Source organism: Haliotis rufescens, unplaced genomic scaffold (assembly GCF_023055435.1).
Source record: "Haliotis rufescens isolate VD_foot unplaced genomic scaffold, xgHalRufe1.0.p SCAF_75, whole genome shotgun sequence".
Classification (NCBI taxonomy): domain Eukaryota; kingdom Metazoa; phylum Mollusca; class Gastropoda; order Lepetellida; family Haliotidae; genus Haliotis; species Haliotis rufescens.
The window spans coordinates 704,670-728,155 of record NW_025964367.1 but is presented as its reverse complement, the minus strand read 5'-3'; the positions used below and the strand labels follow the sequence as shown (position 1 = coordinate 728,155).

Below are 23,486 nucleotides of genomic sequence, written 5' to 3'. Positions count from 1 at the left end.
GGTTGCTGAAGACCTATTCTACCCCGGATCTTCACGGGTAAGTCAACCTTAGTATGTCCATGGCTTTGTACAATAGGAAATGAAAGCATAACCATGAATAACCTGAGCCTTCGACAGGTCTTTCAAACCCGTGTCTTGGAATACTTGATCTGCTACTGATTCCCTGTATGTATTTTCCAGCTTCTGAATAGCCCTGTCAAGGTGCATGGCATCATCATAGAAGAAGTGGAGGGTCACGTCAGAAGGTGCGGAATCAACAGTTCCTGGTGTAGATCCCGAAGATCCTGCCTCATGTCTACTTCCACCACTAACACCAGTGTAGAAGTCTGTTGATCAAAATGCACATATATATTCCAACATCTACCAACATATTTTGTACAACATAGTCATATAAGCAGTGCAGGTTGCATAAATGAGTCAGTATTTCACTCTTATGGCATCTGATTTTAATGCAATTAACCAGAAATATATACAAGATGAAAGCTACAGTATTATTTTGTTTTGGGTTGGTCAAACTGCGGAACAGGCTCATAGTTTGGAGATTGGTTGTAACCAGGGGAATCCCTGTGCCACATGTACAGATTCAGGGGAAGGATTTTGTATCACATGAAGTAAACAAGCAGTTTACATCGGTCATCCGTCAACACTTCTCACAATGACTTCTGAAAAGCAAATGGTTCAAAAAGCAAACCAAACTGGTCATCTGACCAGACCTTGCCCCTGACCCAACTTCTTGTTGAGTGGAAATATCTAGAGCAAGTTCTAGTTGGAAGTGCCATCAAGGATGAAGAGTGAGTGAGTGAGTATGGTTTAATGCCCCTTTTAGCAATATTCCAGCGATATCACGGCGGGGAACAGCTTAAATGGGCTTCACACATTGTACCCATGTCGGGAATCGAACCCGGGTCTTCGGCGTGACAAGCGAACGATTTAACCACTAGGCTACCCGACTGCCATCAAGGATGAAGAAGGAAACATGGTGGGAGGTGGCAGCAATGTGTCAAGGCTGTTTTTCCTAATGCTGTACAATCAATGGAGGATTGTGAAACATGCTGGTACAACATGTAGTCAAAGTCAGCGGAGGAGATATCTGCTTTCAAGCAGGGGTCCGGAAAATTTAAAATCCCAATCGGACATTTGCATTTAGGCCACGCCCCCTTCAAATAGCGTATTTTAGTACGACTTTTCACACACATTACAAGTTGTTACGTATTCATAAAATGATGAATTATGAATTGTTTAATTCACCGGGCAATTAATAACAAATAATATCATTTTAGATGTACATGGAAAACATACGTTTGTTTCTGTTATAATAACGATCTGTTAACGTAGTGAACGGTCTAATTAATATTCATGAGTTATATTCATGAGTCTGCTCAAGTGTACGTGTTGTAACATTTGGATCGAGACTATTATCCCATATTTGGTTATCACGTGACCTCACGGGAAAAGGGTTTTTTTAAACTAAAGATTATTTAAAAACAAGACAGATAATATAATCACAAATACTAAAATATCGTTGATAGCAATAGTTATTTGAATACTTTTTTCATCTTTACTTAATTATTGACCATAAAAAAATTTGATATCGATCGTCACAGAAAGCAAAATGGTGATCAATCAAGATTCAATATACGACTAGCTACTGAAAACAATAAAATCTGCAGATCCTCATTGTATGTCAACCAAGTGAAAGTCTTACAAAATGATCGTCCAGACTTTGAGGGTTTGGCAGATCCGCTCGACTGATCTGCATCGGTCGACTGGCTGTCGTCACGCTTTCGCTTCTTGTCTGAGGTTACGTATCGTAGCGTTGTGAGGATAATGAGGTACATCTATGATGCAAGGTATTTATGTACAGTTGTAAACACCTTTCACTCAAATTAACAAGATGTTTCTCAGTAATTAATCCTTGATTAATCTGTGTCAACTCAGTTTATTGCCTATTACAGTGATTGACCTATTGGACTATCATGTAGGTACGATGTATTTACAGCAATAAAAACAAACAAAGCTTGTCAGTGTAGATAATCTTCATTGTGTTACAACTGCAGACAGAAACTGCTCAGTCCTAACTGTTGATCATGTCCGGTCAAAATTAAAGAATGTCCAGACAATACTTTTTAAAATGTCTGGACAGAAAAATTTAAATGTCCGGGAAGCAATATTTTAAACCGGACATTTGAGATTCCCAATCGGACATGTCCAGCGCATATGACGGTTTCCGGACCCCTGCTTTCAAGAGACAGCTTAGTGGCACAGGTGGTAATCACTGTGATCAAATTTTTGCAAAATAGTGCAAGGTAATTGCAATTTTAAGCTCAGGTGCTATTCTGTTAGTTGGTGAGAGCAAATAGTCTCTTACCAGATCAGTCATAAAAATGAATCCTGTTTGATCCAAATGGAATCTTGTGATTAATTTATGGTCACTGTACATTGTGAAAGCATCTATCGATTCTTGAAAATGACCAAGGTGACAGCTGCATTGAGTGGCAGGCATTTCCAATTACCATATTTGCTATTTACAGTTTTATTCATGATGATATAAAGTCATATTGTTGCCAAAACATAATACATATATCATTACCATGATTATATGTAAACAAAATTACCATCTGTTTATTTTAGATATTAGTCAAGTCACTACTATTAGTCAATTGTTCATGGGTTGTTACCAGACAGGAAGAAATGTGTAAGAAAATAGCAAAGAAAAGTAGAAGAAAAATGTTTCTTAAAGTGGTTTTGTATTGGATTGTTGTTTAACACTGCACTCAGCAATATTCCAGCTATATGATGGCGGTCTGTAAATAATCGAGTCTGGACCAGACAACCCAGTGATTAATATCATGAGCATCGATCCACGTAATTGGGATCGATGACATGTGTAGCAGGGCGTGGAGTTATCCCACAGATGACATCCTTACCTTGTCAGCTTGCTGACGGGGTTAACCTCTTTGGTCATGTGGACCTTTGTCAATGAATGCCGTATATCCCTTGCCAAGGCTAAGACTTTATCATTCCTTCACTTTTGACAGGTAATTAATTATTCTCGCCATTGTTTGTGTTTTTTGCTTTTGTTAAATATGTGCATATACGTAACTTTAGCAATGTAACCATTTCCTACCCAGTTGTTAATCATTTACTTGATAAACATACTCATATCTTTTCTGAAATGTTCAAAAATGTTCCACAATTTGAATATTACTGATTCAAATTTGAGAAAAAAGATGAATACTTCACTTTCATTCAGTGCTCAAATCCAACACAGATCATGCTACAGTTCCATATAAAAGTGGCCGTTTCATGATTCATAAGGTCACCGACCCTCACAGAAGTATTATCCAGGACTTAACACAAGACCAACCTGTCTTTGCTTCTGCAGATGATGAACCTTCCTTTGCGAATGTTCTTCTGCTATGACTACTTGATGTTGCTTTGCCATGGGCACCTGAATGGGCACCTGCACCATTAGAACCAATTTGTCTGTGGTACTGAAATGCCTGGAAAAAAGACTTCAATTGCTGAGTAGAAACAAAGATATATACAAAACTGGATATTCTGATCCATTAAGTGATCACATGACAGAAAATACTAAAGACAAAATAGCTACTGTTAAACTCATCATCATGTGTATATCTACTCACTGTTCTGTATATCATGGTGTTGATATCTTGATAACTATACAAAGTCTATCTCCCCCAATTACCAGCAAATTACTGAGTAAGGCTGGGAGTCGAACAGCTTGCAGATAGTTCTTGATGTCTCCATCCAGAAGCTGCACTTTGTCATAATATTGTATATTAAGCTCATATGTTCAAAGCAAATTATGACTATATCTAAGGTTTTGGTTTTGTTTGGTTTGTTGTTTAACACCTCACTCAGTGATATTCCAGCTATATGACGGTGGTCTGTAAATAATCGATTCTGGACCAGACAATCCAGTGATTGACATCATGAGCATTGATCCTGACCACCCAATGCCGTGAGTTGCTTCTTACAGTCACCTTTTTAGCAAGCATGGGTTGCTGAAGACCTATTCTACCCCGGATCTTCACGGGTACTATGTCTGAGGGCATTAATTATTTCTACAATATTTCAGTTCTTTGGCTTTTGTATACTGTATCTGATTAATCATATTATGAAAGATTTCTAGTATGCATAATTGTACCATGACACTGAAGAATTCTTGATTCTGATTTGTCAAATTAAGATCAAAATCAGCCACCTAATATCACCTAAGTATCCCTTTAATACTTCAGAACTAACATGCCCTTTCACACAAAAACCTTGTGTTTGAAAACATTTATCTATAGATAGCCTACAAAACAATGAATATAACAATAGCTGCCCAAAAAACATTATAATTGTATACATTTGATATGAAACATGATGAAATCTATAACACACATTTAGGACTGTGCTGTGTCAGGGCCACAAAATGAGCAGTCTTTCATACCACAGCTAGACAGTTAACAACATTGGCTTTCATTTCCACCAGTAAATCATCGCATTAATGTGAACAAAGTTACAGATCGGGGTTGACCTCTGGGTTCACTGAATTTGTAAATATTGAAATTTTACAATGAATTGTATATTCATAAACTTATCCCATCTTAAACTATGCATTTATCCAACTGTACGATTGTGGGCGCAGATACCCAAGCCGGCAATAGGACCTCAACCGGGAGACATACATGAGGGAGCTGGATAGTGTCTGAAACTCAGCAGAGTAAAGCAGATCCATAAGGGCCAGCACATTTAAAAGAACTGTAGGCCCTGTGGAAAAACTGCAGGCCCAAACATTTTAGCTGAAGCAGGGAGACAACCTCTTGCAATATAAATTACAGAACCAGTCAGCCAGAAGCTTTTACTGCTATCACACTGAGGTCCCAGAGACTCTGAAGTGATGTCTCGAAAGTGGGATGCCAACACTGTGTCCAATCTTCAGAACCAACCCTCCAGTAAAGTACAGTCGCTGTGTGATGCCATGGTAGATGCAACTGCTCTTGTCTCATGTGGGTTAGAAGCTACTGGAGGTGGTAATCCCATGAAGTTTTAGGCTCTTAAGATGACAGAACACAGCCAAAAGGAGATCACGGTCCAAGATACTAGTTTGCAGGCGTTGATAATGGGATAAAAACATGCTTGAGTGAGCATTGCAAGGCCTCAGATGCCTTCAAGTAGACTCTCATGTCTCTGACTGGACACAGGGAGAGATCTTCAATATCATCCGGCCCCAATATCGTGGAGAGCAGCGGGATAGTAAACAATCGGTCATGTTGTCCTGGGAGATGATTTTTAGCAATAAAATCCTAACGTAATCCCAAAAAGACTTTGCCATGGTGTTGTCTTTCAAACCCAGACTCAATTTATGTCTTAGGCGGTGATTTCACTGATGCGAGGTGCTGTAGCCAGTGCAAGGAGGAAGATCATTTTGAACTTCAAGTGTTTGAAGTCCTTTTCCTCCAAAGCTTAATAATCCACAGAAGATAGATGATGGAGGATGTTGAGATCAAATGCAGGTGGTCTAAACCGAGATGACTGATCCGTAAGCCAGTATGACGAATCAAAACTGTAGCTCAGCAACAATGGAGACCTTGGAGCCTGTAATTAACTGTGGCAATGACGGAATTAATAGCAGCCATACTGGTAGCTAAAGTGGAACCCGTCAACTTCCTGGTTGTGCGCAGATGTGGAAGGTACTCAGCTATTTGTTGAGGTGAAGTGGTGGGAGAAGGGGTGGGAGAAGTGGTCAGGGAAAAGTTATCTCAAGCAGCGCAACAGCCTTCAGAAGCCTTCCATTTATGATCATACTGAGCTTTGGTAGACGTTCGATGTGTATCAGTGAGAGTACACACCACCTACGAGAATAACCTATTGAAGATCTTTCCCTATGTCCAGTCTGAGACATGAGTGTCTATCAGAGATTCCTGGAAATGTGCCAAATGTCATGCTGACCAACGCCCTGCTCTATGCTTGTCCTGAATCCACAATGTCGTAACTTCCGGGAGATGACAACAGCATCTGTTGATCACCATGATTTGCTAGCCATGTCATCCGGAATGGAATGAGCTCTGGCGGTAGAGTCGCTATGCGAAGCCGAAGACTTGTCCCCAGGAAACTGTGCTGATTGAACAAGTATCTGGAAGTTTGAGTCAGGTACTGAAGCAGCGTCTGTAGGAAGATAAAAAAATGAAGGGAATGTAGAAAGATTCTGGCAATCAGTTTGATCATGTGATTTTTTATTTTATTTTTCTTTGTAATTGATATATTAACTGTTATTTTTGTACTTATTATTCTAAATAATGTCATTATCACACCAAGCCCTATACCTCTCACCGTGTGAGTTTGTAAGGGTTTTTGTAAAACCGTGGCAACTATCTTGAGAATGAAAAAAAGAAGAAGAAAAAAAGTACACCAGAAAAAAAATCATGGGAACCAAAGTTTAGGAGCCTTGAGGTGGTCTAGGGGTAGGTACAGGAGAACAACCATCCCTGAATCATGTTGATCTAGCAATCCATAACAGCATATTTCTGTCAAGGTCTGTCGGTCTCTTGAAGAATGTCGTTCTGTTGGGGACAGTCGATTCTCCGAGTGATGTCGACCTTTTGATGTATGTCGATCTATCAGTTTGTCGTTATGTAGATTCATACGTAGAACATTCATCGTAGAGATAAGAAGGGACTCGTCAGTTGATAGTACAGTACAGCGGTCGGGTGAATGCGGGCCAACTGTAGGAGAAGATGGGATATCCTCACGCACACAGGGCGTGGTCGTCTTAGCAGCGGGAAGTTCAGCTGTGAGGAATGAGTCGGAAAGTGCGTCCTCCTCTATCGATAGCGCAGTGATTGTTGATGAATTGGTCTCACAAGAAGACAAGGGAGGTACAGCAACATTAGAAAGCACTGTTCGCTTGGATTTCTTGGCTGGCGATGGCCTGTGCTCAGAATCCTTCAACGACGCCTTGGAATGCCAATCCTCTGAACACTGCTGACATTTGCTGATCTGTTTTGGAAAGTTGGGGACATTGCTGACATCGACTATTGATAGTAGCTGTGCCCCGACATTCACAATACACTGAGCGTGGGTCATGTGGAGAAAACAGGTGTTTGCAGTCTTTGCAAAGAGGACATAATGGTTCAATGACATTGTTTTAGTTTCAGTGGTTGGTAATGAGATAGACAGACAATCCTGAGCCTCCAAGAAAAGAAGAAAATGTATTCTCTGTTCAAGTACATCTTAATCTTAGAGATTTAGAAAGAGCATGAGGGTGCAGAAAATGTCAGGTGATTAGGTCACATGGAGTAGCATCACACAGGATTGCAGTTGTGCTTGACCCATGGTTAAAAGTGTGATATATGGGATGTGTTGGGGCGAGTTGTTTTTTTAAAGATGGAAACTTTGTTCTAGAACTGAAGATGGAAAACATGCATAGTGTGAGAGAGGATAAGTTTAAACATTTACAGTTATCGTGAACAACTATTGTGGCAGCTATGGACAGTGAAGAGTAACTGATGTATGTAGGTCACGTTCAGCCACGTCAAAGTTCGGAGTTCATTCTGGATATGTATTACTGTTACTGAGGGGATATTTCAAACCAACTGGTTCATAAGCATAACTTAAAAAGCCCAAAATACTGTGATTTGAGTTATTTGAGAAATAACTTACTTCAGCATTTTTTGCTACGATTTCTGTAACCTGTCACCTTAACAATTGAAGATGTCATGTTGAACTTTTAGAAATGACTTGGTTGAGTCCAAGCAGTGCAAATACGCAAAAAGGTTGCAATGAAAACAAAATATATATCTATGGAAGCTGTTTCCATTAATTTCTTCAAAGAACTATGTTTTTTGTAACCATTATTTTCAACTAATTTACACATTTGAAACCTCAAGCTAAAGAACCCGGTTTCGAATTGATATAAAAGGTATCTGAATTACATATAGACTACCTCAAATCTCAAAACGTAGTAGGTTTATATCCTGAATATTTACCTCTGGTAATTTTTCAAAGAATTCACCACATTGTAGACTAAAGATGTCAACTTCTTACTTAAGTTCATGGAGATTATTCAATATTTCCTGAAATGCTGCATTAAGAATCCATCATCTGTATGAAGATAATGTTCAAGCATTTACCACAATTTGAACATTTTTTACGTAATTTTGAAAAAAACACCAACAAAACTAAATATTTCACTTTCAGTCATGTTATCATGGTTACTAATTTTTTAAATATTTTATATTTATAGATATATGTACCTTAGTAGCCGCAGTATCCTTGTGGTACACAACTATCTTCACCTCCTGGAGTGATGATCCGGGGTTGTCCTGTCCGAACTGTTCCACCGTCTCCATCATGGTTTTGGCCACCACATCTCGTGGGTATCCCAGGTTACCAGTACCCAGTGCAGGGAAAGCAATGGACTGGTACCTTTTGCTGTGAGCTTCCTGAAGACAATCTCTAATCAATTCTTGCAGAACCTTCAAGCAAAAAAAGATAGGAAAGAATTAGTTATGAGGCTCATGGTGTTTTCAGAAAGTGCAAAAATACCAGGTTAACATTTGCAATAGTAGTTGAAATGTTTGTTTGTTTAACGCATCCAGCTATATGACAATGGCCTGTATATAATCGAGTCTGGACCTGACAGTCCAGTAATAAATATTGTGAGCAATGATCCATGATATCAGGGTACAAGGACACCTTTCAACCAAATCACCGAGCCCCACCAGCCATTCGGTCACCTTTTATGACCAGCATAGGTTGCTGGACACTGAACCTGGAACCCCTAAAAGGCAAGTGGTGTGTCACTATATCGTAAATCGTGAAAGCCCTTTGATTTGTAACAGAATCTATCAGAATCAGAGTATAGCAAGCTCAAAGTGTATTGCACTCTGTCTATCATCTTTGCAGGGTGTTCACTGTGGCACCTTATTGATAACATCATATAGATGTCCCACACAAGAGACGTCTCAACACTGAGGATTCTTCAAATGTATGTTCAGTTTAATTACACAAAATAATGCAAGTAATGGTTGTTTACGTACTGTACCTAGACATATGTTAAGTAAAGTATTTTATTTGCTTGTGGACTTTGGTTTCTCCCAGAGCAATACTAAAGGCTGCGGTCCAATTGGTGTTTGTCATGTGGAGTATGGTTAGTTATATCCTGATAATGAACAACATACAATATGCAACAGAATAACCAGGCTTGATTACCTGATGAAAAACAAAAGATTCCACTGGGCATGAAAGAGAAAATAGCAGAGAAAATCTATGAATGGATCAGTGAATGAGTGAGTGTGTTGGGTTTTATGCCGCTTTTGACAGTATTCCAGACATATCGCAGCTGAAACCTTAATGTAGTAGGAAAGCCGGAAGTGATGCATGTCTCAGACGTTTACCACTTCTGTGAAATCCACGAGCATGGGTATATTGCTGACAAACCTAGAAACATCATCGGGGCGAACCTGGATTCAAACCCGCAATCATAGGTTTCTGGTGTACCCAAGGGACGCAACTCTGCACAGCGAATCACGGCAACTTAGACGACTGGGCCACCGTGCCCCCGAATGGATCAGTGAAAATCAGTGATGTTCGCAAAAGGGTAAGCATGTCCTGCCATACTTGTAGCACCCGCCATTACACTGGTACCAGGCCAACTCCTTTACTGGTCAAGTAAACTAATTATTTAACATATTCTGATCATCGTCACTGATTTCTTGCTTGTTATCAAAACCTCTCCCCATTCACATGTGTTTCATAAGTGTCTCTCCATTCACTAAATTTGGTCGAACCATCCTGAAGCCACAACCTAACGGCAGCAGAAAGGACAATGTGCTGTGTGCTCTTCTGGTTTACATTCAGAGGCTATTTGACCTTTCTGTCAAATCATAGAAAAACTCATGTTGCAGTGTCACCTTTTGTATTTGCATCTTATGCACTCTGTATATCCCATACTCTTAGGCCCAGAAGCGGTCATATGTCATTCAACAAATGCATATTGACTCCAAGTCAGGTCCGTATTTACAACTTGAGTTACTAAAACCAGATTGGGTGTAAGAAGTAATAATCCCCAAACCTAAGCCAATCAGATGTCTCAATTTGTTGGAACCTCATAACATTATTGTAGCGGACATAGTTGTCTATGTTGAATCTGCTTTTCTCATTATTATAAAATAAGACAATACTAGACATTAAGTAAAGACACCCCATGGAACCCCACAATAAACACATCCTCAGTCCATACGTTAAAATTTTTAACTTAAAAATCAATGCGGACCAAGGACGAAGTCTGAGGTCAATATTGCTTTTCACTGGTCCATTAAAGAAGTATTGATGAAGTCTATAATTATATCTAATCTTTTTTATATAAATGCCCACATTGACATCAGTGAACTACCTGTTGCCCATTGGTGCCTTGAGTCCAGCTTGGAAGACAGGTGTGGTAAATCTGGCGACAGTTAAGCATTCCTCCACTGGAAATGGCAAAACATCCTGGACGAATACCGCTTGGGTACTTCTGAGAACACTCATTTTGTATAACCATTCCAGCTCTTTGCAGGATGGATTTGGACACCACTCCATAGTTCAGATCTAAGACATGTGAGGTCGAGTTGACAATAACATCCACCTGATGGAAGAAAACAGACCTTACAAATGAATACGGACTGGTAATTTAAGCAATGAACAATGCACAGTTGTGCAGTATGGATCAATTCGCTTTAAGTATCTGTCTCAAACATTGAGTCAGTTGCTAGACTTTAAAAATAATTGAATTTTTTTTACCACCATTCTAAGTTAAAGCGGTGAAAGAGATTGTATTTCACTGTTAAATGACAATTCTGATCAGCATTCGGGGCATAAGAATAATAGTAATAGTAATCATAAGAATAATAGTAACTTAGCATCCCCATGTTTTGGAATCTTGTCAGGCAACTAAATAACTGTGTGAAAATCATAATCATGTTATAAATAATTGAGCTGGAGCTGTATCGGCTACTGAGCCAAAGTGTCGTGTTCCAACCATGTGGAGAAGGTGTGTGCAACATTTCAATCAGAGGGAATGCACATTAGAAGAGCCAAGAAAACATAAAAACTGTTTTTTAATTTTGTTTGCGTACCTATCGCTTCACATACGATTTCACCGAAATTAATTAAAACATTATTAAAAGGAATTTTTAATAAAATTTATGAAATAAGTTACAAACGTAAGTCAAGATATACAAAGAACACTTTTTATAGCCAGACAATGTAATTACATGATTAATTTGCGTACTTCAATATGGATTTATTGACATGGTATATCTGGTGTTTCATGCTCACGGTAAAGTCTTTCTGTTGGGGAAAAAAACATCAAAACTCATTATTGCGTGTATAATGTGCACCCCCTTCTACACAGCTGTGTTTTGTTTTTAAAAAGTGCACACTATACACAAGAAAATATGTTAACAAGACTCTCAACCACCTACCCATTCTTCTAAAGTAATTACATCTGGCAGATGACTGTGAACCTTTATGATGATCCCTGATATAAATAGCTCTGCATCTGTAACTACTTTGGGCTTATTACACTGGAAATCTTTGATCAGAATAAATCATTTACCTGTTCTGTAGCTATTTCTCCAGAAACAATGTTTATCTGAATACTTGAAGAACTGAATACATCTTCCCTCTGTCGACTGAATGCGTCGTCACTCTCTGGAGAAGCATACTGTTGTTTAGAATGCCCTTACAAAAAAGTGCCTCATGTTAATAAAGATTACATATCACCAAATGAGTTATATTTCTTCAATAAACAGCTCAAAGATCTGATAATAGTGATGTCACTTATGCAAAAGAGACCCTCCGAAACACAATTAAGAAGGTACAAAGGCATTATATTGATAAGACAATGTCATTGCCAATAAAAATATATATTCTTTGACATCCTACTCAGTTGTTGATTATTTGCTTGATAAAGGTACTGGCATTTTGTACCAAAATGTTGCATTGAAAGAAAAGAATTTAAAAAAACAAACGTTTACTCTGTCTTCAACATTGAGCTCACAGTCATATTTTTTTATTAACACACAATGTATGCTTAAATGCTGGACAAAGGTGCTCTTTTGATGGCAACTTTCATTTTCTTTGACTTCTGACTAGAATATATCCTAAAGAAAACTGTAAGTTAAGTTAGAAAACAGTCTAATAAGGTTCAAAGGTAAGATTCCATGTCCATTTCATATAAATCGCACCAAGGCACTGTTCACATTGATTGCCCTGTAAGTGAGCAGAGTGTTATATATACTACCAACAATAAATAAGGGAACTAGTGATCTGAATGTAGCTATTGTTGAGGTGTACATTTACAATACCATCATGTCACATCTCAACGCAACATCTAAATCACAATGAAATTTCAAATCATGCATGAACAGAACGTGCACACACAAGCCAAAATGTGTGCTCCCATCGGGGAACTCACAATCACTAAAACAATTGTGTTGAGCACATGCTCAAAAATGCCTCAGAGACTGTATCTCAATGAACAGACAAAATGCCAAATTGCGGTTTCGATAGAGGGGCGAATGTTGCCTGAATGCTTGGCAAATCAAGATGTGTAATTTCCCGACTGGGGAACAAGAACCATCATTCAGGGCGGGAATGCAATGAGACCAGAATTACTGTTTTGTTTGTTTGTTGCTCAGCACTAGACTCAGCAAAACGTTCCAGCCATCGTTGGATCGAGAAAGGTCTACTGATTGATCATTGATTATTATTGATCAATGGATCATCAATAGGTCATTAAACACAATGAAGATATATTTTACTCACTTGGTCTCCTTGATCTTCCTTGGGATCTGTGTTGTCCATCGTCTTCATCTGCAGCTACCACACCTTGGTTCACAGAAACCACTTTAGCGGCACCACAAACTTTCTTCACAGCCTGGATAAAAGCTTGAACATTGTTGTCACACACGTAGACATCCATCACCTTGCTACCTGGATTGTCTGTGAAAAATATCTGTACTGCATCAATGATAGACTCAGTTGCTTCTGTCACTGGGTATCCATAGATACCAGTGCTTAGAGCTGGGATGGCAATAGAAGGAAGTTTCCAGCTATCAGCCATCTCAAGACTATTAAATATAGCTTCTTGAAGGAGTCCTTCCTCGTCATTCTTCCCACCTGACCATATAGGTCCTACAGCATGGATGACCTTCTGGCAGGGAAGATTTCCAGAACTGGTCACAGCTACTTTTCCGACATTCACATCACCATTTTTCCGTCTGATAGCATCACTTTCATCTTGAATAATTCTGCCACCTTCAAGAAGATCAACAACACACTTTTTAACATACCTATTCATATGCCCCCAAAAGGAGTTCTTGAAAACAGAATGAATGTTAAAGTAATATTTTAGAACAACTCATATTTAGGCAAATATCCTCAAAATTCTTTGATAACTGAACTGCTGTTATAATTGTTATCATAAAAATGAATTTGTCAATGATTAATTTATAAATGCTTGGTTCACAGTTAGGAAAGACTGAATTTTCAAAGACTTCCTCACTCAGTCATATTTTGTCTCTTGTCATGGATTAAACACTGACTGTAATCAGATAATATCTGGATGTTTCGGTTAACCAAACTATACAAACCTTTATCAACAATGGCTCTGGCCAATCCACCGCCATGAGAAAGCTGTTGATTTGCTGCATTAACGATAGCCCCCACCTTCATCTGTGTGATGTCACCTTGGCACATGTACAGAGTACGTCCGGCCCCAAGGTCACATGTGGCTTGGGTCTGAGGCCCTCCTGTAACTGTTCTTAGACCCCTTTGCTTCCGTGTATTACCATAAACCGTCCGCTCATTCGGATCATAAGTTCGCTCTATCACACAACATTCTGTTTGCTCAATCCTTTTGATATCAGCCTCTCCTTTGTCAGATAGGATCAGTTTAGCAATCCCTGGTTTGTTGAAAAGGTGGCTACCATATATCACATTCTGGGAAAGTCTTTCCAATTCCCCCATTACAATTCTTAATCCATCTTTGGTTCCTTTCACTGTAAAATCACCAGATGTCCTCTGGTAGATAATCTTAACAGAATATATTTTGAATTTTTCAGAAAGCTCTCTGATTTCAGTATCTTTATGCATAGTCATGAACCGCTGGATTCCCCTTGGGAACTGGACAGTGTCGCTATATACTGTGTATTCTGTGATGAAGTTGTTCACCTCTTCTGCCACCCCAGCTACCAGTTCATCTATAGCAGCTATGACAATATGAGACTGATCCACTGCTGTGATGATCTTCACAGTGTCCCCTCTGCCCTGTGTCTGATCATCACAGATCCTCTTCCAGTCTGGAGAGGCCAAGAGTGGAACAGATTCCGGGTCCAGGTTGATGACTTGCTGGACCACACATTGTTTCAGAACTCTTACAACATCTGCAGCTTCAGTGTCTGTCCTCCCATACACATACAGTTTACCTTTGTCTGCCTCCCAGACACCAACCAGATGTCTCAGCTTCAGCTTCTTCACAATGTAACTCCTGACATCAGGCTTCTGAAGAAGCATCATCTGAGCATCAAGCACATTGGGCAAAGATGTCTGCTTGAAGTCAGTCATTGTTTCATACATGTCAACCTTTGCAGATTTCACAAAAGAAACTAATCCTATGAAAAAAATCTCTTTCTTGGTCACATTAATTTCAACCTTTAGATGTTCATATTTCTTCATCATATCACCTGGGAACCCAAGAGCAAGCAGTAGCTGTAACTGCCATGACTTCAGACCTGACACTGTTTCATTGATTTCCTTCTTCCTCCGCTCATGATCTCCCTCCACCGATGCTACTACGTCCTTCACCTGTTTAGACAGTCCTTCTGCAACCATCTTGTGACCGACAACAACTATAAGTTGAGACTGATCAAAAACATAAAGTCTTGCTGCATCTGGCTTGGAATTTTTCATCTTCTCAACCTCTTTCATCACATGATCCCAAACCTCCTGAAGGACATTTACCTTCTCAGTGATCAGCAGAGAAAGAAAATGTTCCAAATCCTCAGTTGCATTTTTCTTCCAAGACTTAGCCTTGTTTCTTGCATCAAGCATATCTTTGGTAAGACAGCATTCAAGGATCACAGAACCATCTGACTCAAGCTTCAGATCAGTGTGGCCATCTTGCAACTGCTGTTGTAGATTTTTCATATTTAGACGAGAATCTCTGATGAATTGCAGTTTGTAATAGTCAACATTCTGTAAAGTAATTGGTGGTGGCAATGTGAACCATGTGGGATTGATGTGTCCACCTCCAGATCCCAGACATTCAGTGTACAAGGATACTGTAAGGGCCATGTCATCTAACTTGTGGGTTGTGTACAAAATCTCAGGTATCACTGAAACACAAACGATTGCACTTAATCAAGAGTTCATCTATTCTGAAAAAACAGTGAAAAACCATACCTTTTTGCCAAAAACGGAAAATACTGTCATCAGTGACGGAAACAAATATTGATTCTATCTCTTTCAGATGACAAGGTAATCATAGTATTGGCTAAATATTTTCTCTTTTCTTAATGTGGTACAGAATAAATATAATAATTCACAGTATAATTTTACTAACTTGTTCTTATCAAATCAGAGAACAAATATTCAACTTTTCACTTTCAGTAAAAAAACATTGACATGTATATTCTTAATATGATCTATTTCATCAACATTTAATTGAGTTCTATTCTAATTTATCACACTCAAGAATGTACTGTCTTTTATTACTTTGAGTTCACTGGAGAATCAACCTTCAAAGGGTGAGGGCCAAACTGTAGAACATTAAAGCTTTAATCTTTTTGTTTCACTAGAAATCTTGTCCTGTCTACACAATTTCGTTCTGAACCATGTGACCTGATAATACTTTAATAATGACATGCATACTAGTTCTTGTCAGTTATATGAGGAAACAATAATGTCCAGAAATTGTCTTTGTTTGATTTCATTGACTCCATTATGGATTACAGTCTACTGGAGCTCACTTCATAGACTTTTCTGATATTAAGCTTGACCCTGAGGAACGCCCAGAAGATTTATATCAGCGCCTCATGGCCTTTATTGAGGACAATCTCATGCATCGGGAGGGTGCTATTACGCACCATGGAGTGATAATCGACGAGGACGAGGAACTTTCTCCAACTTTAGAGAACTTTGTTATCCTCACATGGCTACGATTGATTCACCCTGAATTGCCAAGACTGGTCAAGCAAAGATGTGGTACTGAACTACGCTCACGGACTTTAGCTTCCATTAAACCGGAAGTTTCGCAGGCTCTATCATCTCTCCTAGATGAGATACGTAAAGGGGATGACGTGAAGATTATGAGGGCTGCAGCGTCCTCAGATGGCAACCGAAGATCTCCATTCACCAACAGACCTCCAAAAACCTCCCCTCAACGCCCAAACAAGATGTGCCCTCTGTGCAGTCAAGCTGGACGTTCAGAAATACGTCACTTTCTCAGTGTGTGCCCACACCTACCAGAACATGACATGAAAGACATGACAAAGGCTCGACAGATATCCCACATTTTGGACATAAACGACAATGACAATGAGGAGACAGAGGATGCTTTCACCATTAACCCCTCCACATTATCTAAGTCTAACAAACCTCTCAGCACTAAGGATTCAGGTCCGTCAATCACCGTATCTAGATGCTTTCCACCATCATCATGGTGTTCGCCTCACCCTCGACTCTGGAGCTACCGGCAATATGATTCGTCTGTCAGCCACAATACATCTAGAGGCTAAGATTAGCAAGTCATCACAGTCAGCACATCAAGCCAATGGATCCTCACCCCTAGAAGTCGTTGGAGAGACCTGCATGACATTTGCACACGATGACAAAGTTTTTGTTCGAAGGCTTGGTGGTTAAGGACCTCGATGTTGATGTCATTGCAGGAACCCCCTTCCTTGAGTGCAATGATGTGTACACTCGACCAGCTAAACGACAAGTGCACGTCGGTGACAATGCTACATATACTTATGGCTGTACCGACGAACCAACCACTCGTCACACAGTGCGGCGCGCAAGCCTTATACGAGCTCCCCATGTTGCTACAGTATGGCCTGGCGAATATCTGGAAGTAAGTCTTCCCGACGACATGTACTCTCAAGATGGAACCATTGCAGTTGAGCCACGTATCGACACTAGACAAGTGACTACAAAAGACAACTACATGTGGCCTCCACCTAGCCTCTTAGCAAGTGTCTCAGGCAGGATCCGCATCCCAAACTTGACAGATAGTCCACAGACCGTGAGACGACATGACCACTTTTGTCAAGTCAGACCAGTTGCTATCCTACCGGACAACAATGCGACAGCCCATGACCCTACAACTTCATATCTTAAAACCTCAACCGTTCATCATCAGGGTGCAAACTACTCTAGCGATGTCAAGTTGGACCCTGATTCTACTATTCCCCCATTGGTAGCTGCCAGTTTCAAGTCGCTTCTTGAAGAGTATGACACTGTTCTGGACCCGCGATTCCAGGGTTATAACAGGAAGTCGGGTCCATTCCAAGCAGTTGTGAACATGGGACCTGTACTACTGCCGCAGCGCAAAGGACATGTTCCCCAATATTCCAGGGACAGACTTTTAGACCTACAGACAAAGTTCAACAAACTCGAAGACTTGGGTGTCTTCGTCAGACCTGAGGATGCCAATATCTGCATAGAGTACCTGAACCCATCCTTCCTAGTCCATCAAGCGGAGGTTTCCGGTTGGTCACTGCCTTTGCAGACGTCGGGCGTTACAGTAAGCCACAACCATCCCTGATGCCTGATGTTGACTCAACTTTACGTCAAATAGCCCAATGGAGACACATTATAAGCACAGACCTCACAAATGCCTTTTACCAGATTCCACGATCACGTGAGTCTATGAAATACTGCGGTGTAGCGACCCCCTTCAGAGGAGTGAGAGTCTATGCCAGGTCAGCCATGGGCATGCCGGGGTCAGAAACTGCTCTTGAAGAGCTCATGTGCCGAGTGCTAGGAGACTTACTTGAAGAGGGAGTAATTGAAAACTTGCTGATGACTTGTACTGTGGTGGGAATACCCATGAAGAGCTCTTGCATACACGCAAGCGCGTCTTACAGGCCCTACACCGGAATGGTCTCCGTCTGTCAGCCGCTAAGACTGTTATCTGTCCGTCTCCGGTCACAATTCTGGGTTGGATATGAAACGAGGCACCATTCACGCTAGTCCCCACCGAATAGCGACGCTCTCAACATGCGCTCCTCCAGAGACAACACGGGGACTTCGTTCGTTCATTGGAGCTTATAAAGTACTAGCCCGTGTCATCCATGGATGTGCCAGCCTCCTTTCACCATTGGATGAAGCCTTAGCAGGTTCTCAAAGCAAACACAAAATCATATGGTCAGACGACTTGTCAACAGCCATTGCTAAGGCCCAGGCTGATTGAGTTCCAACCGTACTATTGTGCTTCCACACCCTGAGAATCAGTTATGGATCGTGACTGATGGTGCTGTCAAGTCTTATGGTGTCGGAGCAACTCTTTACGTCACACGCGACAGTAGACAACTACTTGCAGGTTTCTTTTGTGCCAAAATTTGTGGACGCCAGGTTTCATGGCTTCCCTGTGAAATCGAAGCGCTTTCTGTTGCTGCGGCCACGAAACACTTCAGCCCCTTCATCATCCAATCTCACCACAACACATGCATTCTTACTGACAGCAAGCCTTGTGTTCAGGCATTTCAGAAATTGTGCAGGGGTGAATTCTCAACTTTCCTTTCCACAGTCAGTCGATATCAGGCTACTATTCGTCACCTGGCTGGATCAGCAAATGTACCCTCAGACTTCTCAAGTCGGAACGCCCCTGATTGTACTGAGCCAACTTGTCAAATTTGCTCCTTTGTCCGGAAAACTGACAGCTCGGTTGTCCGTACAATGTCAGTTCAAGAAATCATCGCCGGAGATGCTAAGTTACCCTTCACCAGCAGAGCTGCGTGGCACAACATACAATCTGACTGTCAAGATGTGAGAAGGACCCATGCTCACCTGCTTCAGGGTACCCGGCCATCTAAGAAGCTCACCAACATCAAGGATTTCAAGAGGTATCTCCATTCAGTCACCATAGCTAAGGATGGATTGTTGGTTGTACCAAGAATGAACCAACACGTGAACTCCTAGATGGTTTACTCACATCTATACATATGCAGTTAGACCATCCCTCCTCCCACCAACTTAAACAGGTAGTGCATCGTTTCTTCTACGCTCTCGACATGGATAGAGCTAAAGATCAAACAACAAAGTGTTGCCATCAATGCTCATCATTAAAGAAGATGACCCATACCATCATAGAACAGTCGACCTCTGACCCCCAGAATTAATAGGTACGTCGTTTGCTGCAGATGTCTTGAAGCGGTCACGACAACTCATTCTTGTCTTGCAAGAAACAGTAACCTCATACACCAACGATTGTCTCATTGAAAATGAGAGGGGAGATACACTACGCGATGGTCTCATCCGTCTTTGCGTGGAACTCCGTCCAGTAGCTGTGATCCGAACAGACCCTGCCACCAGATTTGCCTCCATCATCAATGATAAGCTCCTTCACAAGCACAGAATTTAATCTTGAGATAGGGAGAGTGAAGAATGTCAATAAAAACACTGTTGCTGAAAGAGCCGTCCAAGAGCTAGAAGAAGAACTTCTACGCCAAGATCCCTTGGGTGGCTCTGTCACCGTTCTGAGGCTTTGTGTGACCCTAGCCCGGTTGAACGCTCGTATACGGGGAAGGGGCCTATCAGCCAGAGAAATGTGGACACAACGGGATCAATTCACAAACAGCCAGTTACCTATCAGCGACAGGCACTTCATAACTGACCAGCATTCCCAGCGTTCCAGTAATCACCGCCACAGCCAGAAGTCAAAAGCCCCAAAGGGAGTTCTACCATCTAGTGCCCAGGTACGGGTTGGTGACCTGGTTTATCTTCACACAGACCGTAACAAGACTCGAGCTAGAGACTGCTACCTTGTGGTCCACTCAGATGGTTCTTGGTGCAACATTCAAAAGTTTGCTGTGAAGCAGTTGAGGAGTGCTTCATACAGAGTGAAACAGTCTGAGTGCTTCAAAGTTCCTAATTTCATGCTGCTGACGTCAGTACGCACTCATGCAGGGGCCAATGAGGATGACGACACTGAAGGAGACAAGTCCATGGCAAGCTACCATCAACCACCAGACCCCCCTCATATTCCTCTAATCCTTTCTAGTCCTCCAGAGAATGACCCTCTTCCTGAGTATCAGACTCATGAGATGCCTGCACCAGCCTGCAGTTCCCCTACTACCCAAAAAGAACAAGAAGATACGGTCAGCGGTATTCCCGGCCACGTCTACACCTCTGAACCCGTGACTAGTCAGTTACAGACACAGAGGTACCCTACACGCTCACGTCATCTACCCAGCCGTTTACGTGACTACGTCCTTGACTGATATAGATAATCTGTGAGTTTATTCTCATGTGAGTCATCGTGTACTCACATATTGTGTCGGGCAGAATAATCCCATAGACTTGAGGGCAGTCTACCCTATGCTTCATACATTTTGTTTGTCACTATTCCCATAATGTTACCACGTTTTCATGTACATTATAGGCAATTTTTGTGTTAGTTTTCACACAGCGGTTAGTGTATGGTACCACCATTATGTCCATCTTAATCCCCAGGCATAAAGCCCACTTCTTTACTCAGTTTCTGCCACTGGCCTTCTGGAGAAGGAAAGAAGAAATTACGCCAATAGTGTTGGCTGGTTATTAGCGGTATGGAAGACTCCCCGAGTTAGCTCCCTTGTCTTCGCTCTCCGGTTCCGCCGTTTGTACTCGCCTTGTGGTTTTCGAAAATAAAACCTCTCGCAACCGAAAAGCCTCTCCATCTTGTGTCCCAGTCATCAGTGGTCTAAGAGTGTCCGTCAAACCTTACTGGCGCATAGATTGACAGCAAAACAAATTTTCAATGAATGTTCATCTAATGTTTGGCTGTCTCTCTCTGATTGATGCTATTAAAGTGCCATACAGAACCCAAATGGCCAAAATAATCAAACACAAACACAGAGTTATCATATTTTGAATAACATACACTACTCAATACAAGTAAATTGTCAAACATATAATCCTGCACAATCGTGAATTTGACATAGAAAACATGGGAATTAGATATTTCTAATCACAAATTGGGTTGAAATAGGTTTAATGTGTCCTAAAGCTTAGCATTGAGTGCAAATCATACGCACTATACAACCACAATGACTGATAATCTTTTGACAAATCACCAATTCAAGCTGAAAAACAAGGGTCAATGAAATTGTGTGCATTGCCCGAACACAGTGTTGCCCGGTCATCATGCTTTTGTTTGTCAATGCACCCGCAAACTGTGTTATCTGTGAACTTTTGGGGCATACAAATCGCTACCATGATCGTGTTGTTCTCACTTGAAATTTCATCATGGTCAGACGTCAACTAAGCAATGCTGATAGAGGAAGAGCCATTATGTAGCTGCAGGATGGTTTTTCACAGAGGAATATGGCCCAAAGAATTAGTTGGAGCCAAAAGGTTTGGTATACTATGACAGCAATTCTAAGCCACCAATTTCATTCAGAGAATCGTCCTCACTCTGGTAGGCCAAGATCAACATCACAGTGCGATGACCAGTATATCCTGCACATGGCATTACCCCAATGCACCGTCACAGCTAGACACCTGAGAGATCAACTGCGACATGCAACTTGTATTCAGGTATTGGACCAGACCATACGGAAACGTTTGCGAGCCAACAATATTCGATCTCGGCAGCAAGCAGTTGGACAACCCCTTCTCCAACACCATGGGTCAGCACGCAGAGTCTGGTGCACAAGTCACAGAGCCTGGGCACGTCGTCACTGGGGGTGGGTTCTCTTCATGGAAGAATCCAGGTTTGCTTTACAATTCAACGATGGCAGAGTTCACGTCTACCGACAGCCTGGATAGATATTTGCTGACGTCAACGTCAGACAGCGTCATCGTTTTGGTGGCAGTACTGTCATGGTTTGGGGTGGGATTTCAATGCACCACAGGTCTTCCCTATATGTCGTCCAAGGAAATTTGACCGGTATCAGATACAGAAACAAGATTTTACACCCTTTTATTGTTCCCACTCTTCGCCAAATTAGAGCTGGTTCGATTCTTCAAAATGACAATGCTAGACCCCATCAGGCCAGGCTCAATAATTTTCTCAACCCAAAAGGCATTCAACGAATGGATTGGCCTGCATACTGGCCTGATTTGGCACCAATTGAGCATGCATGGGATGAGTTGGGGAGACGAGTGACAGACAATCATAGGCAACCTGATACCCTTCCAGAATTGGCCCACTTCCTTCAGGTAGAGTTGCAGGCTATTCCACAACCGTTCTTTCAACATCTGATCGACAGCATGCCTCAACGGAGCATCAACTGTTTACAAGCACGAGGTGCTGTCACTCGGTATTGACATGGTGAACGTGTGTAACACAGTTCTGTTTGACCCCTAAATTGATTTGCAAGCTTCTGGTTCTCACAACTTACCAAACTGTATTACAATGAATTTAAAATATTTCTTTTTCGGTATCATAACAAAATATCATCAATAAATATTGTGACCCTTAACTTGTTTTGAGTAGTACATATCAGAAATGTCAGCAATTGCATTAAATAGCAAAAACAAAGAAAGTATATACAATCTCAAAACAACTCTTCTTTAAATGCGAAGTACTTTCACTCCTTCACATATTTAATAACATAACTGTTACATTGTCATGTCATCATAGTAAACATGACATCTTCGTCACTACAGTGTAACGTCATGACCAGGAATGATACATGGGCGCCAAATTACACTGGTAGAGATTTGTCCTCATATTCATGGCCTTTTCAAGGCTTTTTTCTAGGCACTTGTAGTCAGATTCATCATGAATTGAAATTAGAACACTTGTTATACAAGCAATCAGCATGCAAACTAGTTATGCAAAATCAGCTAGCCCATACACAAACTGTTGACGTTCTTTTAACATTAGATCCTCATTGACAAGGCAAAATAATGATAGACAGTCGTTTAAGGAGTTAATATCACTTCTTGTCTTTTGTTTGTCTCTTGAAATTGTTTCCTTCTTCTCTCATTTAACTCATCAATCGAGACTGTTCATTTCGCAAAGCTCCATTTTTGTTACTTGACCAGCGTGTATTCTTTTGCTTCCAACAGCAGTCTCCCAGTTTTCAAGAATATTTTTTGTTAAAGTTGATTTTGTATAAAATGTATGATAAAGATCATGACCCTAAATATTTTTTGATACTTTTTTTATATTTTTTAAGATTTTGCAAACACGAAACTACATTTTTAGTCGCAAAGTACAAGGGACGCTAAACCATCCCTTTGAGTTAGGTAGGGAGACAAAAGAAACATGATATTTCACTCGA

General features: G+C 40.9%; 1 protein-coding gene and 1 long non-coding RNA gene across 16 annotated transcripts in view; one reads left to right on the top strand and one right to left on the bottom strand.

Moving 5' to 3' along the window:
• LOC124150588 overlaps nucleotides 1-8,375 on the top strand; it is a 51,990-nt gene extending 43,615 nt beyond the window's left edge. For all 3 annotated transcript variants that reach the window (XR_007219248.1, XR_007219247.1, XR_007219246.1), the window contains one exon: nucleotides 8,255-8,375. This is a non-coding gene — a long non-coding RNA (uncharacterized LOC124150588). The remainder of the gene's footprint in view (nucleotides 1-8,254) is intronic.
• LOC124123066 (protein mono-ADP-ribosyltransferase PARP14-like) overlaps nucleotides 1-23,486 on the bottom strand; it is a 102,290-nt gene that overhangs the window by 13,307 nt on the left and 65,497 nt on the right. For 12 of the 13 annotated variants that reach the window (XM_048388611.1, XM_048388620.1, XM_048388621.1 and 9 more), the window contains 7 exons: nucleotides 13,647-15,389; nucleotides 12,820-13,311; nucleotides 11,609-11,733; nucleotides 10,406-10,636; nucleotides 8,265-8,486; nucleotides 3,368-3,503; nucleotides 103-326 (listed from right to left, as the gene is read on the bottom strand). In XM_048388611.1, coding sequence (XP_048244568.1) covers nucleotides 103-326; nucleotides 3,368-3,503; nucleotides 8,265-8,486; nucleotides 10,406-10,636; nucleotides 11,609-11,733; nucleotides 12,820-13,311; nucleotides 13,647-15,389 — 3,173 coding nt within the window. Of the gene's footprint in view, nucleotides 1-102; nucleotides 327-3,367; nucleotides 3,504-4,230; nucleotides 6,178-8,264; nucleotides 8,487-10,405; nucleotides 10,637-11,608; nucleotides 11,734-12,819; nucleotides 13,312-13,646; nucleotides 15,390-23,486 lie in introns of those variants that run through there. The other variant, XM_048388624.1, reaches the window with a different exon arrangement.